Source organism: Didymosphaeria variabile (genome assembly GCF_027946475.1).
Source record: "Didymosphaeria variabile strain IMI 356815 chromosome Unknown scaffold_1, whole genome shotgun sequence".
Classification (NCBI taxonomy): Eukaryota; Fungi; Ascomycota; class Dothideomycetes; order Pleosporales; family Didymosphaeriaceae; genus Didymosphaeria; species Didymosphaeria variabile.
This window is the reverse complement of record NW_026611620.1, coordinates 4119727-4135878: the sequence shown is the minus strand read 5'-3', so window position 1 is coordinate 4135878 and position 16152 is coordinate 4119727. Positions and strand designations below refer to the sequence as shown.

The 16152-nt window shown below is 52.9% G+C and overlaps 4 protein-coding genes across 4 annotated transcripts; 1 reads left to right on the top strand and 3 right to left on the bottom strand.

Annotated features, from left to right (window-relative positions):
• Positions 1-77: 77 nt before the first annotated feature.
• On the bottom strand, positions 78-2181 carry N0V89_001319 (uncharacterized protein; the record flags this gene model as incomplete). Its single annotated transcript, XM_056210132.1, is given in 2 exon segments — positions 78-2161; positions 2175-2181. 2 exon segments carry the CDS (start codon positions 2179-2181, stop codon positions 78-80), a joined length of 2091 nt encoding a protein of 696 aa, XP_056076954.1.
• Positions 2182-3032: 851 nt separating this feature from the next.
• N0V89_001318 (uncharacterized protein) lies at positions 3033-3813 on the top strand (the record flags this gene model as incomplete). Its single annotated transcript, XM_056210131.1, has 2 exons — positions 3033-3076; positions 3126-3813. The coding sequence occupies 2 exons, from the start codon at positions 3033-3035 to the stop codon at positions 3811-3813; spliced, it is 732 nt and encodes a 243-aa protein (XP_056076953.1).
• A 149-nt stretch (positions 3814-3962) lies between these two features.
• N0V89_001317 (uncharacterized protein) lies at positions 3963-4986 on the bottom strand (the record flags this gene model as incomplete). The annotated part of the gene is made up of 2 exons (XM_056210130.1): positions 3963-4893; positions 4940-4986. The coding sequence occupies 2 exons, from the start codon at positions 4984-4986 to the stop codon at positions 3963-3965; spliced, it is 978 nt and encodes a 325-aa protein (XP_056076952.1).
• A 5048-nt stretch (positions 4987-10034) lies between these two features.
• Positions 10035-12068, bottom strand: N0V89_001316 (uncharacterized protein; the record flags this gene model as incomplete). Its single annotated transcript, XM_056210129.1, has 3 exons — positions 10035-10508; positions 10619-11838; positions 11885-12068. The coding sequence occupies 3 exons, from the start codon at positions 12066-12068 to the stop codon at positions 10035-10037; spliced, it is 1878 nt and encodes a 625-aa protein (XP_056076951.1).
• Between the last annotated feature and the right edge of the window lie 4084 nt (positions 12069-16152).

The window sequence follows — 16152 nt, the reverse complement described above, 5'->3', positions numbered from 1 at the left end:
TGACAGAACGAATGCCATGCCATGCACCACAACGCCCATTAATCTCTCTCATCCGTCTACTCTAAGTTCTAGATCATCTATAGTTCATTGTGCACAGGTCCATCAGCTTCCTTCTCAACCGCAGGAACCTCTCCTTTCGCCTTGGAAGAATGATACGACTCCACGTTCTCCGTCTCGATGCTGACCTCAAACAGACCGCTGCCAACAAACCCACTTCCCTCGGCATGCGATACTTCCAGCTCGAACCACGCATCTGTACGCGGTATGTCGCCGATTCCCAGCTTAGCTCTAAACGTTGCGTTGCCATTCAGACCAATGTCAAGCTCCTTGACGACCTCATTCCTGCGGACGTGTCGCATGGCCACGTGCAGCGAGAGCTTGTGCGTGATGGAGTGGACGGAGATAATAGCGTTATCGAGCTCACTCGCGTCGAAAGAGAAGCGGCGGGGCTCAGACTCGGGAGTTACGTAGTCGCTGATAGAAAGACCAGCAGGGAGTAGAGTAGCGGTGTCCCTGGCGTTGTCGTACTGCGTGAGGCCGCGCGAGACCACGTGGTCTAAGAAACTTGGTACTGCTTCTTCGTTTTGGAGGATACTGTAGGTTCCGCCTGTGCGGAGGACGCTGGTGATGAGGTCTTGCTCTTTCGCCTTGATCGTTGCTGCGTCTTCGTCGATTGTCTCTGGTGCTTCTGATGGATAGCGTGGAGGTGGAAGGAGTCCAAAGTGAACGCGGATGCCTTCGTCTCCGGCGTGCCATACGTGCGCGATCTGCTCGTCAAGGTGCAGGTTTCGTGTCTTGGTCAGCGCTATGATGGCAGTCTTGTTGGTAGGGAAGGTAGTTGCGTTGTGGCGGAGAGCTTTGAACGCGCCGCCGACATCAAGACCGTCATGTGTAGGATGATGTAAGTGCTCCACAAGGTGCCCCTTATCATCAGCCTCTTCCTCTTCCAGCTGACCGCTCGATCCCATGCTCTTTGTAGAATTCTGAGGAGTCACGCCTTCGCCAGGTCCCTCGTCATGCGCACTCCCTTCGATCTCTTGCAGAAGCCAGGCCTGGATGGGGATCTGCATCTCTGCGATTCTGCTCGTGTTTCGTAGCGCATCTTGTAGGATGGCGACCCTTCGCCCATAGCAGTCCTGCGTTGGATCATCGCGAATCAACGCGCAAATGATGATGTTGCCCCTCTCTTTCCCGTACGTCCTGCGGATCTGCTCGCGGAAGTAACGCCACTGCCGCCTGGAGTCCTTGATAGCTGCACTAACTGCCCGCTCAAAATTACCCGGTACGTCGCTCCGTGGGGTGTTCGGACCGGGCTTGGTCGTCTTCCCAGTGACCCAGTCAACAATTCCATTGTCCTTGTTGAGCGTGTGGTGAGTGACCCGGCCTCTGCAGTCGAGCGAGCCGGGCTCTAGAGGATGTCCCGCTTTGCCTTCTGGGCCATCTGTCATGATGCCACCGAAGCAGCCTGTAGATAAATCATGAGGCACCTGGTCAGTGATGTTGTTCTCTGCGCGCAAATCCAGAAACACGGGACTACCGTCAAGCTTCAGGCCTGGTGGGTTAGTCAGTCCATAAGGTGGCTTCGCCTCATCGGCCCAGTTGCTATGTGCATAGAAGTCTTGAATTCCGTGCAAAGCTCTACCGAAGCCCTCGATAGCGGAGCATTTGCCCCTCGAGAACCAGTGCATCTGGAGCTCCGGGAATGAGAAGCGGCAATCACTGCCCGAGATATCAACTTCAGGCGTAACGATCCGTGCATTTTGGTCTACAATCTTATCCGCCGCATCTACGCCCTCAAGGAACCTTAGGCGCATATGATTCGTGCAGGTCTGTAGTTGTGCTGTAGCTTCCTCGCGCGTGCGTGGGTATGCAATGCCTAGCCCGTGCGCTTCTGCGTCTAGGAAATCAGCATTGTCGCAGTGAGCCTCTGGACCTTCCGGGATTGGGTCTAACATGTCCGGAGCACCAACTGCTCCGTTGGTACCCCATCCTACATGGCCTTCCGGTCCTGATCTTCCTGCTAGCTGGTGAAGGCTCAGCTCTTCGAAGCATCGGCCATCCGATACCTTGATACCTGGAGGGCAAGCAAATGCCGCCCTGGTGATCCGCTCATGTTCGCAGTGTTGGCCGACTACTTCTGGCTCATTTATAGTCCCAAATCCTGAGGTGGAGACGCTCCATAGGGAAAGGCCCAAGAGGAGGGGCAAAGACAAGGTGGGATGGCGTCGCCTCTTCATTGTCATATCGATAAGCAGCCGCGCGCTAGGGATGCTGTGAACGGATCTGCCTAAATTCGATGGCGCAATGCAAAAATCGTTGTTATCGGTCCATGGTGGTGTTTGTGTGTATGTGTGGAGTGTAGCTGGTGAGCCGGGTTTGCATAATGATTCGTGCTAGCTCGGAAGGTTTGTTTTATCTGACGTTAAACTTTGGTCATTGCGCCACATCAGTGTGGCTGATGGGTCTGCGTGACACGTTGAGCAGTCGTCTGATGTCTGGTCACTCGCTCGCATCAAACATGTTTTAACATGGTCACTTGTAAAGATGCATTTACACTCATCAGGCTAACCGTACCGAGCGAGAAGCTCCTTCGGGTCTTTCACAGTCACTTACCTTTAGAGTCCTAGTCTATCTCTGAACAGACCCTGCGCTTTTATGCAAACTAATGGTTCCTAGCTTCGTGCACCTGCCACCAGGCTAAAATACTCCACGGCGCTTTGAGTGCGGAGCAGCTGGAGTAAGATGCACCGAGCCGCTTTGAGGCAACTCCCATGCAGATGTGATTCCTCCAATCACTACAAGCGCTAGAGCATGTAGTTTGAGATCGGCCATTTGTCCGAGAGCACGTCGCGCCACTATAAAGTGTACCATCCCGAAGATGGTAAGTTGGGCAGCAACTATTTTGAAGTTGTTCTCGAATGTTGTGTGGGCTCGCGTGGCATTGAAATTCTGGAATGCAGGTCCCTGTTAAAATCATGAAGGTCCTTGTGTCGTTGCTCAGCATAGCGTCTGCTGCATCTTGCACCCCAGCAATGGGCAAACAAAGCGAGAGTGCTCAGGTGCTGAGACGCCAGTCGTATGCCGAATCACCACCCAAGACATATAATGTACTGACCATTCTCCAGGGTGAATAGCAGTATCTTGACATACCACCCTGCGAATGTTTCCAATGGCGTCGGTGTGCTCGTTTTGCCGGGCGGAGGCTATTCGTACACATCGATGGACAAGGAAGGCTACCAACCAGCCACCTGGCTGAACCAGCGTGGCTATGATGCCTGGATTCTGGACTACGCAACAGCGAACAACACGGAAACACCGCTCTATCCGCTGCCTCAGGACCAAGCCCTAGAAGCGGTGAAGCAGATTCGGGCAAAGGATATCGTGTCGAAACTGGGAATTTGGGGGTTCTCAGCAGGAGGGCACTTGGCTGCAACGACTGTAACGAACACCTCCGCAGACCTGGACTTCGGTATACTCGCATATCCCGTCATTACACTAGACCCGAAGTACACGCACAATGGATCGCGGACGAATCTCGTTGGGAGCAACCCTTCGCCTGAACTGCAACATTTGTTATCGGCAGAGAACCGCGTCACGAACTCCACTCCTCCAGTGTTCTTATTTCACACCGCCAATGACGGATCAGTTCCTATCCAAAATACATATCTTTTCGCAAATGCGATGGCGAGTCACAAGCGACCCACTCAATTGCTTGTCTTGCCTGATGGAGGACATGGGCTTGGATTGGCGCTAAGTGACCCGGTAAGAACTTGGACCGGAGAGCTTGAAAGGTTCTTAAGGTACTCGATCTGAGCTCTAGAAACAAGGGATCGAGTCGGGAAATTTGGGTATAGATATGCCTGAAACGAACATTGCCCCCCTGTTATTCTATGTGAGCCGTGTGACGACGGTCCCTCAGCGTGTTGTGTCATAATCGCAAGGATCCCTTTTCGCATAACATTTCAAGGTGCTGAAGCTGATGTAGCCACTGGCAGCTTCCGGTGAAGGCGCGTTACAATCTCAAGGTAATCCTGCTCGTTCTCGTCTGTGAGGATGCCGTGTCGAATAAAGAAATCAATCATAACAGCCGCGCAATTGGTTTTGAATTGTCGGTTGATCATTGCTTTCTTGACTTGCTCCAGGTCCCACAGATAGAAGTCTTCTACCTCGTCGTCTTGGGGCCGAGGTACGATGTGTTCAGGAAGTTCGATGTCGTAGTTGTATAAGATGACCGGGGTCATTAAGTCAGAACCGTCTCCGTAGGCATCGCTACTCTTTGCGACATATGTGATCGCACCGCAAGCTTTGACGTTGGCGCGAACGAAATCAGCCGGTATAGACGCTTCCTCGGCAGCCTCGTGCACGATGCATTCGAAAGGTGACTCTTCAGCCTTGACCCCACCAGCAACGGTCGTGTCCAGCTTGCCTGGGTAGGTGAAAAGATGAGCGGCCCGTCGTCCTACCCATATCTTCATCCCCTCATTGGTTCGCACGTATGCTGTCATGTGGGCCCCACGAGAGCAGATGCCAAATAGACGCGCTGCACTGCGCAGTATCTGCACGGTTGGATATCTGGCACCTACGATCCTGTAATTTTCCCATTGCATCGTCTTGAGAAAAGGAAACAGCTTGTCTTCAACGGCTTTTTCTAACACCTCATAGAAGGCACGGCTACATATAGCGGCAGTATCCTCTCCATGTGAGTCGTCGAGCAGCTGCACAGTTCTTGGCGAGTTGTGGCTCACTTGGAACGCGGCAGACCATTTGAGCTTCTGCACTATGGACGAGTGGATGTATCCGTGGGGTCGAGGATCGTTGGGAAGAAGTAATTGGTAGAAAGCAAGATTGACGCGTGGGTTGTAGGGTGTCTTTGATATGTCAATGTGTGGAAAACTTATTCAATCAGTAAGCTGCTGACGTGACGAATGAGCAGACTCACCTATCCACAGCTTCCAGGAGTTCAAGATAAGGAGGCTGCGCCGTCATATTCGAGGTGGTGACGTTGCGCGGCTGGATTTGTGAGTAGGCGTCACGATCAGTCACACGTAGCGGAGCCGAAGTCGGCTGTACCTGCATCCAATGGCGGGCGACCTGTTCGCCCAACCTGGTCAAATTCAGTGGTCCAGTAACTAGGTACAAGGCAGCCACTAAATGAAAGCCCCAAAAAGTCAAGATTTGATCCACATGTCCATCGGACCTGAACCACGACGTCACGTGTCTCTAGCTTTTCCCAGGTTAGCGCCTTGGCATTTCGGCATTTCGCCTTCGATCTAACATGCGACAACGAACGGCTATTTCAAACATGATCCAACGCTCGATAGATCTATGACACCTAAAGGACGCAGAGCTGAGCGAATTTCTGCCCGCTACTGGGGGCCTGTAATTGCGAGAAACCCGCAACAGAACGATGCGGATGATGGCGCCGAAAGCGATTTGCGTTTGATGGGCAAGGACGTGACGTATGCATACCACCTATCCTAGACATCAAGCCCGCAGCTAGTGACAAAGCACATAGTATTTCATCTCAAACCGTTGGCTCCGATGATATCGATGATTTTGGGGCGGCGGCGGAGCCATCTGCTCGTCGTAGTAGCAGTAGCATTCCGCTGAGAATGAAAGAGAACATCCAAACGGACCACCAGGCGATGGTTTTCGATCGGAACGCAACGTATGTCGAATGCTACTTGTCTCCCGAATTTTGCATCTAACTTTGGAAAGTACACTTCGCAATAGAAAGGAGTCAACGTTACTGCGACTCCCCGGCGAAATCAGACGACAGATCTGGGACATGGCTTTTGGCTTTCGCACCGTGCACCCAAGGGCTATGCGCGGCAATGTCGACTGGCAACCCAAACGAAAACACCTGAAGAATTCCAGATGGGGCGTATCTTATGACCCGTGCTTTCAGAGCCCGTCGGATCATGAGATATATGCGCTGAGCTTGCAAGATCCGGATACTGATCATTGGCCCGACGATATGCGTCCTGATTTAGGAGCACCCGGTTGGCACCAATGTGATCAGCTAGCCAAACCAAGGGAATATCACTACTTGGTTCCCCCAGTATGTAAACAGATCTGGACCGAAGGTTCAGAATGCGCTTGGAAGACAGTCACTTTTGCTTTCACCACTTCTGGCGATTTCCAGCATTTTATTCATTTCTCAGGAGCTCGATTGGATCAGGTTCGACAAATCTGCATCATCAGTCCCGGGATGGACTTCTTCGGTGGACACGAGATCTCCGAGAAGAACAAGTTTGAGAGAGGTTGGGAGAGAGCGCTGAAATCAGGCATCCTCGGAGAGTTCACTTCCCTCGTTGGTCTGCATCTGGTTCTTCGTTCCTTTTGGGGCACGTCTCGATGGGGGGTCACTACCGTCGAAAACCTGGAGTTTCCGCCAGACGAATGTCTGTACCTTCCAGAGATTATCCGAGTCTTCCAGCAACTGCGACTCCGCCCAGAACATACAACTGTTTTGGTTACCAACGACCGATCTGATGAGCCGTATGGGTACGAAGACTTCACGGTACCTAAAAGACGCAAGATGGCGCAGGCCATCCGAGATTTTATCCTTGAAGAAACGCCGAGTTGTGATTGGACCGGACCGGGACAAATGATGGTGATGCGGTCCTGAGTTTAGACTTGTGCGAAGCAGCTACTACAACTACAACTACACTATACTGGAGACGGAGCTATTGAACTGATAAATAACAGAAGAAATGTTAGCCACAATCGCAAAGCGTATCACCATTTTGATCAATACCATCGACCCCTTCGTGTCCACACGTCACCGCCAAGATAGCGAGAAGGTCTATCCCTGGCGGCCGGCGTACGATTCGACGGTATACCATAGAACTCTGGCTCTCAGTAATCCCACCTTCTGTTCATATCTCGATTGTCCCGTCTGTACAGGCGACGGCTGTTTGGATCATACCAGCTCGTTGTTCCGTCATCCCGCTATCCATCATCCCAGCTCATCACCCTGCTGTTGGCTCCGAAGTTGAGACCGTAGGCTTCGTGGCGGTCAGGAGCATACCTAGGATGCACGTGGTCGTTTTGTTGACGAAAATCGGAGTTGAAAGGCATCTGCGTGTGAGAAGGTTCCGAAAAGATTGTTTGCGTTGTTTGAGATTTGAGTAGAGTTGTCGTTGTCTTCTTGCAAGGTAGAGGACTTAAGGTAGTGCCATACTGCAGTACATATACGAGTGCTAGCAGATAACCTGGAACAGAAAACCTTCGTGGAATTCACCAGTGCTGCATTCGCGTCTTAGACTCTCTGACAGTCTCTATGAATTTCAGCGACCTTTACATTATGATGATGCATAAGTATTGTCGACAACGTCTAGCCTAACTGCAGCGTGATTGGGGAGTACAGTGGTTCGTGAGCTAATTGGCACCATCCGAGTAAACAACACGAAGCCCGCAAATAGTTAGGTTCTGCTGCCAATCATTCCTCTTCATCCACTGATTATACTGTCAATGAGATTCGTGATCAAGGTAGCGTCAGTTTACGGAGACAAGTGGAGCAACGTAAGTATGCCAGCACCTAGTGCATCAATTGTCGCCTACACGTGAATTGGTACGCTGTTCTCTATTTGACGTACTCTTTGTCTATTGCCAGCATATCACCATGTCACAACGTGCAGTATATGATATTCTCGTAAAGACCACACAAAGTTGCCCTCCTACAAAGCACATTACAACGACTCGAAAAAGGAATCATGCCTCGAAGACAACTTGACGCCAGAAATCTAGCCCAGCACGATGCCGCCATGAGTAAGTCTGGCTCTCCTCAACTAACTGCCGATCATCTAGCTCGACATAACGCTGCTATGAATGAGTCTGAACTTCATCAGCTGGCTCGAGAGAGGTTCGATCGTCGCGATACTGGCGTCAATGAGCCGCAGCGCGACCAACTATCATTCGAAAATCTAGCACGGCACAACACAGCTACGAGCGATCCGTCTGGTACAACCGCGGGTACACACGGGTCAGAACGATCCAGGCTGACTCATGGAAACGGCACTACGATGAGGGATCGGGGCAACGCTAATAATGAACAACAACGTTCCCATCTGCTACGCGATGATTTTGACTACAGCGATATTGGTTGGAGCCGGACAGAACATCGAGAAGGTTGGGGCGGTCTATGGGAGCCTCGTGCTGGGCGCCGGAGGCGAGACAGGCTCGAGTTGCTTGATAGTAGCATAGTTGGGAGGGTGCATTGTTTCTAATTGGCCTGTGTGAAGTTGGTATTCAAAAAAGTGCAATGCTTCACAAAGGTTTTCTGAGGCCCACAGCACTACCCAGACCATTCGGAAAATCGTTGGTATGTTGTAAATTATGGTTTTAGTATGCATAGGCAGTGTTTTCACGCATGACCACAAACCGTACAAAAGGGTTGTATCAGAATGATAGGATTATGTTCATGTGAGATGTGCGATGGATTGCATAGCTGCAGAAAAAACCCTAGACGCGAAAAGAGATTGGCTTTGAAAAGAGCAACCTTGTGCCGGATACAGTTCTTAGTTCTGACTCAGTATGTGTCGACCTGCGATGCAACGCTACTCTCTAGCTTGCGACTGACCTATTCCTCGCACATAGCACCTGCCCTCCACATCAAATCATTTCGCACTGCAGTACAACCACACTGAGTTCACTAACTCGTTTCGCATAGCAGCAAGATTGGAAAGCATCTCTCGCTCTTCTAGAACCCTGATTTGATATTTGTCAGTATTTCATCGCATTGTCTATCACAGATACAGTTGCGGGTAATAGATTGTGCTAGGGTCGAGATTAAGCATCAAGCCAGCCACCCACAAAGCGGCTCAAGAGAATCTCAACTCAAGGGATCCCGTACCCGCAACGCCTCTCCCGTTCCGCACGCATACACCTTCCGTCTTTCCAAGCCAACGCCAGTGTCGCCGTTATTCCCATATCCGGGAAACCCATTTCGAATACGGCATATCCCAATTCATACACTCGAAGTCCTTCATCTCCCCCAGCAAAAGTCCCCACCTCCCCACACCCGCCTGCACCCCGCCGCTTATCACACAGTACCGTCCTGCACATCATACCTCAACCCATCACATCATCTCTTACTCACATAGGCCCTTTATGCACCCTACCGCACCATGCACACCGTACGCCACCGCAAGGACACCGCACCCCTGCGCACCCACGTCGTCGGTACATGTCTCCGCGATCGCCTCCTCTGACAAGGCTCTGTTTCAAGGGTCCCCCTTGTGTCTGAGCCAAGTGCGTGCCCCAGGCTGCGCCGGTTTGAGAGACTGCGGCCTCCGTTTGAGTCCCCGAGAGTCGGATCGAGACATACCCGGCCAAAATGGCCCGGAATCGGACGGAGTGGCTGTGAAGGGCGGTGAGGGAGCGGAGTCCGGGAGGTCACGAAGGACGAGCTTGCGACAGTTATGAAGGATGTGTGTGTAGGAAAAGAGGGTGGTGTTGGCATGGTGGGGGGTAGTACGAAGAGAGCAGATGCTCACCGCTTACTGCGCTGTTACCGTGGCATGCGGCCCATCTCCGAACAAATTGACATTTTGATGATAATTTTTCTTGAAAGCGTATAGGACATCTATCTACGTGATCGGGTGATATGTCGTGACAGGTTGGTAATGCAACGGAGTGAAGGGGATATCTACTTGCTAATTTCGTAGCTTCATACGGCCGCACCACCGAGTGGAGATGGCGTGCGAGCCTAGAAACAGAACCGCTGAAAATAAAACAAACAAAGAGAGATCCTAAGTTTATATCCCGTGGCCCTGTGATAGCCTTGCGCCAAGAATAGCGTGAAAGAATCGCTCGCCGGTCCATGCATCGCTCCGTAGCATAGGAAAATGATGACCGCAGTTCGCCAATGAGTACCCGGTGCTTTGACAGCCGTACCAACCATCTAGCCGGAACGCCTACTAAACACGAAAGAACATCGTTACGAACGAAGGAGAAGAAACCACATCGGAAAACGAAAACAAGCTGATTGGTGAAAGCAATGCGGATCACCCTTTGCGACATTCTACGCCCTAGATCATACTTGCGATAGAGCTGAGGGCCGTCGTCCTCGGTATGCCAACCAATTCTGGCTCGCTGACCCGATGCGTGGGGTGGAATGTGCCGCCTGGTTGTAATGGTGAGGTGAAAAGACCAACGACAGGAGTCTTGGGCTGGAATTCGGCAGCAGAGGTCGGTGGATGCATAGCCGTTGTGGAAGTCGGTGTCGGATACGCCGACGGGGCCGGGTAGGATGTAGTGGTACTCGGCTGCGATGTCGAATTCGGCACGGCGTGCATCGAAGCGGGTATGCCAAGGGCTTTCAAGGAGGACGTGGGGATCGGGGCGGAATGTCGGTGCGCGGTTGTATCTTGTTGCGATGACGACTCTGTCTTGATTGGGTAGCCGGAGGAGGTGGCTGATGCCGATGATACCGCCCGAGCACGAACAGCGTGGGTTTCACGCCGTCTTTTGGGACCGTCTTTGACCTTCGGGTGCGTGTGGCACTGTCAAAGTATTAGCGTACGCCCAGTACAACGTCGCGCTAAGATTATTGTCCGATAGGCGGACAGAAATCTCAGTACAGTATGCGGGGAAAAAAAGAAATATGGCGTACCTTGTATGCATGCCTGAACCATGTTGTGCCCTTCTTCTTGCTACTCACGAGCGCAATCCACTCTCCACAGCTTCCACAAAGACCCTCCCAAACGTCAAGGTTGCCTTCGGTGCGGCGCGTCTCTTGCGGTCCTTGGAATGCAGCTCCGGTAGCTGCGCTCACACCATGCGTGAACGACTTGTCGTACCAGAAGGCGCTATTCTTGAGCACGAGCCAACGGCCTGGCTTACACAGTCCGCACCAGCCTTCTCGCTTGTTGCCGTGGCCACGTACCCAACGTGGAGTGTACAAATCTCCGGTGAAGCGCAGATCCTGTTCATGCGGGATGAGATCAGGATCTGATGGGTTCATATCCGACTCCGGAGGGTCGGAGGCCTCTTCGTGTAGGGACGAATAGAGGTCTGGTGGATCGGAGAGATCCGCGAAATGTGATGCACAACCACCATGTCTGTCGGCATTGCTCTGTAACAATCGGAAAAGGCCTTGGGACGGTAACGGTCGCGGCACTTCAAGTTGAAACGGCTGATCCTGGGCGGCGAACATTGTAGGATTGCTTGATTGCAATGGATGGGGCTGAGAGTACAACACGTTCTGAGTCTGGAGTCCGAAGTTGTGTAGCGCGCCAGGAGGATAAGCTGGCATCGAATGGTGGGGATTCACTCGAGGACCATAAGGCGCAAACCGGTCTTGCACTTGAGACAGTGGGCGCTGCGTAGGGGTGGACGTGGGCGCATGGCCAGTTGACCATCTCTTGAAGCGACTGCTCTCCAACGTATATGGCGAGGATCGAACATTGTTATGGGGCGCCGGCGAAGCACGATTCCGACTACCACTGCGCACGACATTGTCATGCTGGGGTCGGCGCGGGGAGGCCAGAGGTGATAGTAGATTAGGCGCTGGTTCCAAGTTTGGCCATGCTTCGCAATCGGACGGATATGCGACTGCCTCGGACGTTCCCAAGTCCTCGTAGTTCGTCGTTTCTGGAAGAACACCACCAGTGCTGGATATTGAGAACGAGGATTCGGATAATCGTCGTGAAGAGTTGGGGTTGTACGTCGGCATGCTATCGACTTCATGCTGGTCCATACCATGATACTGTCCGAGGTGAATGATCGGGGCATTCTCGTCGTGACCCATGAAGCCTTGATTGAATTCGTGTATTTCTGGGTCCATGGACGGGAACGATTCCAATTCTTCGCAGACCTTCTGTCCCCATGGACCTATACACATTAGTATCACTTGATCATAGAGGACATGCTGACCTACTGGTATCGATTACACCAGGAAAATAGTCTGTAGTTCCAAGACTATCCGGTCCACTAATCTGAGGTCGATAAGTTGCACTGCTCAAAGCCGGTGAATGTGTTGTCGTGACGTCAGGTCTTGATACAAATCGCTGCTGCTCTTCTCTGGTAGATGCCACGGGCGCCTTGGTAAGCCCGTTCGGCATCGGGTAGTACTGGTTGTGCGACTGTGGCACCGCCCACGTGGGTTGAGGTGGTGACGGCCTCGATATGTTTTGCATGTTCTGGTGGTGCTGATGGTGCTGGTGGTGCTGTGGATGTTGAAGAGCAACACCGCCGTAGGAGTACATCATCTGCGTTGGATTGCCTGTCTGTTGATTGACGGCGTATGATCTATTAGGTGATTGCCGGTATCTTTATATCGGGTCAGCCTGCGTCCGAGCCGATTCTGGTGGCAGACCAGGATGGAGAGATCTCACTGTTGGACCGCATTAAATTCCATCTTTATATTCGTCCCGTATTGGTATGGCCTTGAAAAGTGGTGTGTCTGTGAACTAGATCGACGCCACTGTTAGCAACCTGAACAGGCAGTTCACTCTAGTCTAGCACTAGCAACAACGTGCATCGGGCGGCGCACAGCGTGGGGTCTTGTGAGGTAACGCAAGGGAGCACAGATGCGCACGAGGGACTTACTATTTCGTGAAAGCGAAAGAGGTATGTCTGTTCAAAGGAATGTAGCTAGTCGATACTGCTGTGCGACTATGAATAATGGCGTGGCGACAAAAGAAAGCTTGCAGCCGGATCAAAAGAGTGTACGGAGAACAATGTCTCCCTCGCTGCCAGCGCGGTAAGGAGCCCGCTCCAAATGGAAAAGAATGAATAGTAAAAATAGGGCGTGATTCCGAAAGAGTGACGAGGCCAAAGTAAGAACAAACGTAGCTCGAGGGTATATGCGTATATAATGAGAGGCGGGTTGAAGGATTCCGAGAGTGACGATGGGCGGGATAGACATGTGCTCAGCGGAGGCAGAGGAACCACTTTGGGGCAGAGAGTTTGAGAACAGCATCGGGAGGCGCCTTGGCCGCCAGAGATCTGGAACGACGCCAACCTGGAGGAGAGGCGTTCGCCCAAAGAGGGACATCGCGCGGTGGAGCAGGTGGGTGTAGGGCTGCCGGGGATTAGCGCTCATGCCACGGGGCGGTCTACGATGAGCGGCCAGGGTGCGGGGAGCTGCATCTGGAGGGCGAGCAGTGTGAGTTCCTGACAAACTGAGGCAACTCTGTCATGGTGGAGATGCGCCAGCCAATTGAGGAGGCGCCGGAGGAACCTCAGCCGGGATGCCTCCTGCCCATTTGCGAACTCGAGACCTGTTCACGAGAGCCGTTTCAGGATAGCCCCCGTCGCTGCGGCATCTCGGCGACGGGGGCGAGCTGAGGTGCTCGGTTGAAGCTGGTGAGGGTCGGGTAGAAGTCGAAGGATGCTGGTCGTCGCAGATATGAGACGTATTCTGAAACGTCGACCTCGCGCCAGCCCACAGTATGGCCGCAGTACGCTACAGAGGCTTCGCGGGCAGCACCGCGTTTATTGGTAGGACACATTTTCCATTATCGAGAGTGCAGCTGGCCAGTGATGTCTCGAGGCAGTGGAGAGAAGCGTCACGACGTTGGGACGATGACTTTGCACGGTTGAGAACGGCTAGCGCGGGCCGCTAAACCCGCTTACCGAGTCCCCTGTGTCAGAGCCTCGACGTCTCCTCCACCCTAGGAACTTCGATTCGACAGCCGCTCCCAGGTGTACGGCGGAGACAGGAGCGGACTGCCCGCCGACGTTACTCGATCGCTGTCAGAACATGGAGCCACCTAGTCCGAGCCGTGACCAGCCAAGCTACTCGCCCCGTGTAACGTGGTTTACACTTTCGGACGGCCGCGCCTTGCGCGAGTGCTGACGTTTAACAGCTCGATGACTTTTGGGAGTCGTGGACCTTTGACCACGTGAGCACTCTCGCTGCTTCAGGCAGTCGTTCGGTCCTCCTCACAGCTTTGGATCGTAAACCGTCCGTGTGGGCGTCCGTGTCGACTGCAAAGCCACCATGTTTAGCACACACATCTCGCGTCATAAAAACACATCTTAACAGCATATCCATGTTCTCTTTATCATACTTTGACCGACATAAGTGCGTCAGGCCCGACGTGCCTCAGTCAACCTGACTTCGAGACGCATTTGTCAGTAATGAACATGCACTACTGGTGAACATCTACGACTCAGCAGCCACTTTGGCGGTATGCGCTCTTCCAGCATGACTTCTCATCACAACGGCCTTAGAATCTTATTCACGGTTCAGCCACCATCATGCCACTATGCGCAGACCTGCAATATCTGAACTGAGGGACCCAGCGCCCCACGATGACCCTTCATCAGACCGCTACTTGCACGTCGGCCAGCCCGATACACATGCACCCCATCTGTGCTGTCCACGCAGTCACTCCTTACAGTTTCTCGGGCCCAGGCGCCTAGGCGTCGAAAATGCATCTCGATAGGCGCCTTAGCCGGCATAGCGTGCACATCAGCATGGGGCCCCGGATGCAGCACGGTCCGTGTGCTGTTCAATCGGCAGTACTGTGGCTGACAACAACATTTCTAGAAGGAAGGGGCCAGCGATCGATGTCGTTCGCAGCCCTCCCTTGCTTCCCAATGCAGGCAACTTCCAACGTGGACTAGACTGGCCGCTACACCACGTCACGACATCTGTTTATCTGAAGTGAACTCCACTTCTGTGCTTCCTTCTCATTCCTCCACGTGCTGGGTTGCACGGGGCGGGCCCCTCCGGCCGCGTAGACATCTGCACTGCCCTCCGTATACGGGATGGCTACAATCTAGCGACTGTCTATCGATGTCTCGGATGAGAAGGCGTTCATTCCCCGCATAACCAAAAAGGTGAGATGCCCTGAGCAGGTGCGCGGCTGACCACCAAACCCCCCTGTACCGGGAGAGATCCTCGGATATTGATCTTCACTGGGAGTTCGTGCCACCAACTTGCCGCCTGGACCGCGTTCCTGACGGCAGACGGCAGTCGGTGGTCGCCGCGGACGTCTAGGTTAGTCCTCAGGCCATGTTGGCGACCAGATCATGTAAGACACGACATCCCGCGCTCACAAGCGTAGGGCAGGGCGAGGCGAGGTATCCTTAAGAAACGACCCTTCCGCATATTGGCGGATCGCGCCGTGGGAAAGCTGCCGATACGACGGGTCGCACAGAAACGGTCGGAGGAATGGCAAACATCGTTGAAGTTTGGCTGTCCACCATAGCCATAGCTGATAGGCCTGACTACGCACCTTGAAGTCAATTGAAATCAAACGCTTCAAGTTGACAGGCAGCAACGCTTTCCGCAAGCCATTTTTAATATGGGCATGTTACTATATGGTCCCGAAACAGCTTATCACTTTCTACTGACCAACGAATAACGCAGGCCAAAGACCTCACTTCTCCATAAGGTTCGTCCGCTATTTCTTTCCACGGTAGCTATTCCTCTGCCAGGATAACGTCAACACCAACAACCACAGATTATCATTACGAGCCTCCAGTGTTTCCAGTCTATCCTCAAGTCCAACCCTTTCGATAACGTCCGCCTCCACTAGTTCCATCTTACTTCATTCACCATCCACAGCTCCTATATTACATCACATATGATCGCTAACAATACGAACATACGGCCAATGTACGCTCAACACGCCCGCTAACCCAACAGTCCTCGTCCGAAAATGGACGGATGCGCCTTCAATTTCCCACAGGCTCACAGACCATGTCCATTCGCACCATCTGCCCTACGCTTCACCATTAGGTGGGTCCAAGGCGGGAGTGGACCCGCACACCGAGGGTTTTCGGGTCCTCGTACCGTTGCGTCTACTACACGACGGGCCATCCATGTCCCAACATGTCGGACCATGAACGGCCCCATTGCGCCGACGAACGTGCGAGTAACCACACAGTCGACGTGGAGTTGGGATGATTCGTGAAGCCCGACCCGGTCCTCGTTGCGCTCTTCATGCGAATGGAAGCCAATGTTTCGTCTGTAAGGTGTCTGGGCTGACGGGTCCTGACGAACGCGTCAGAGGTCTTGGTATATGTGGTGCGGGCGATGACATGTCATTCTTGGCTTCCCAGTGCGGAGATATGACCGCGAGCGCGATATTGGTTGCCTCTCATGGATACATGGTCAAGGCCTAGCACGCGCAACGTGACGAGCATTCGGTGCTAAGATGTGGAGCATTCGGCGCAAAACAACGCCCGAGC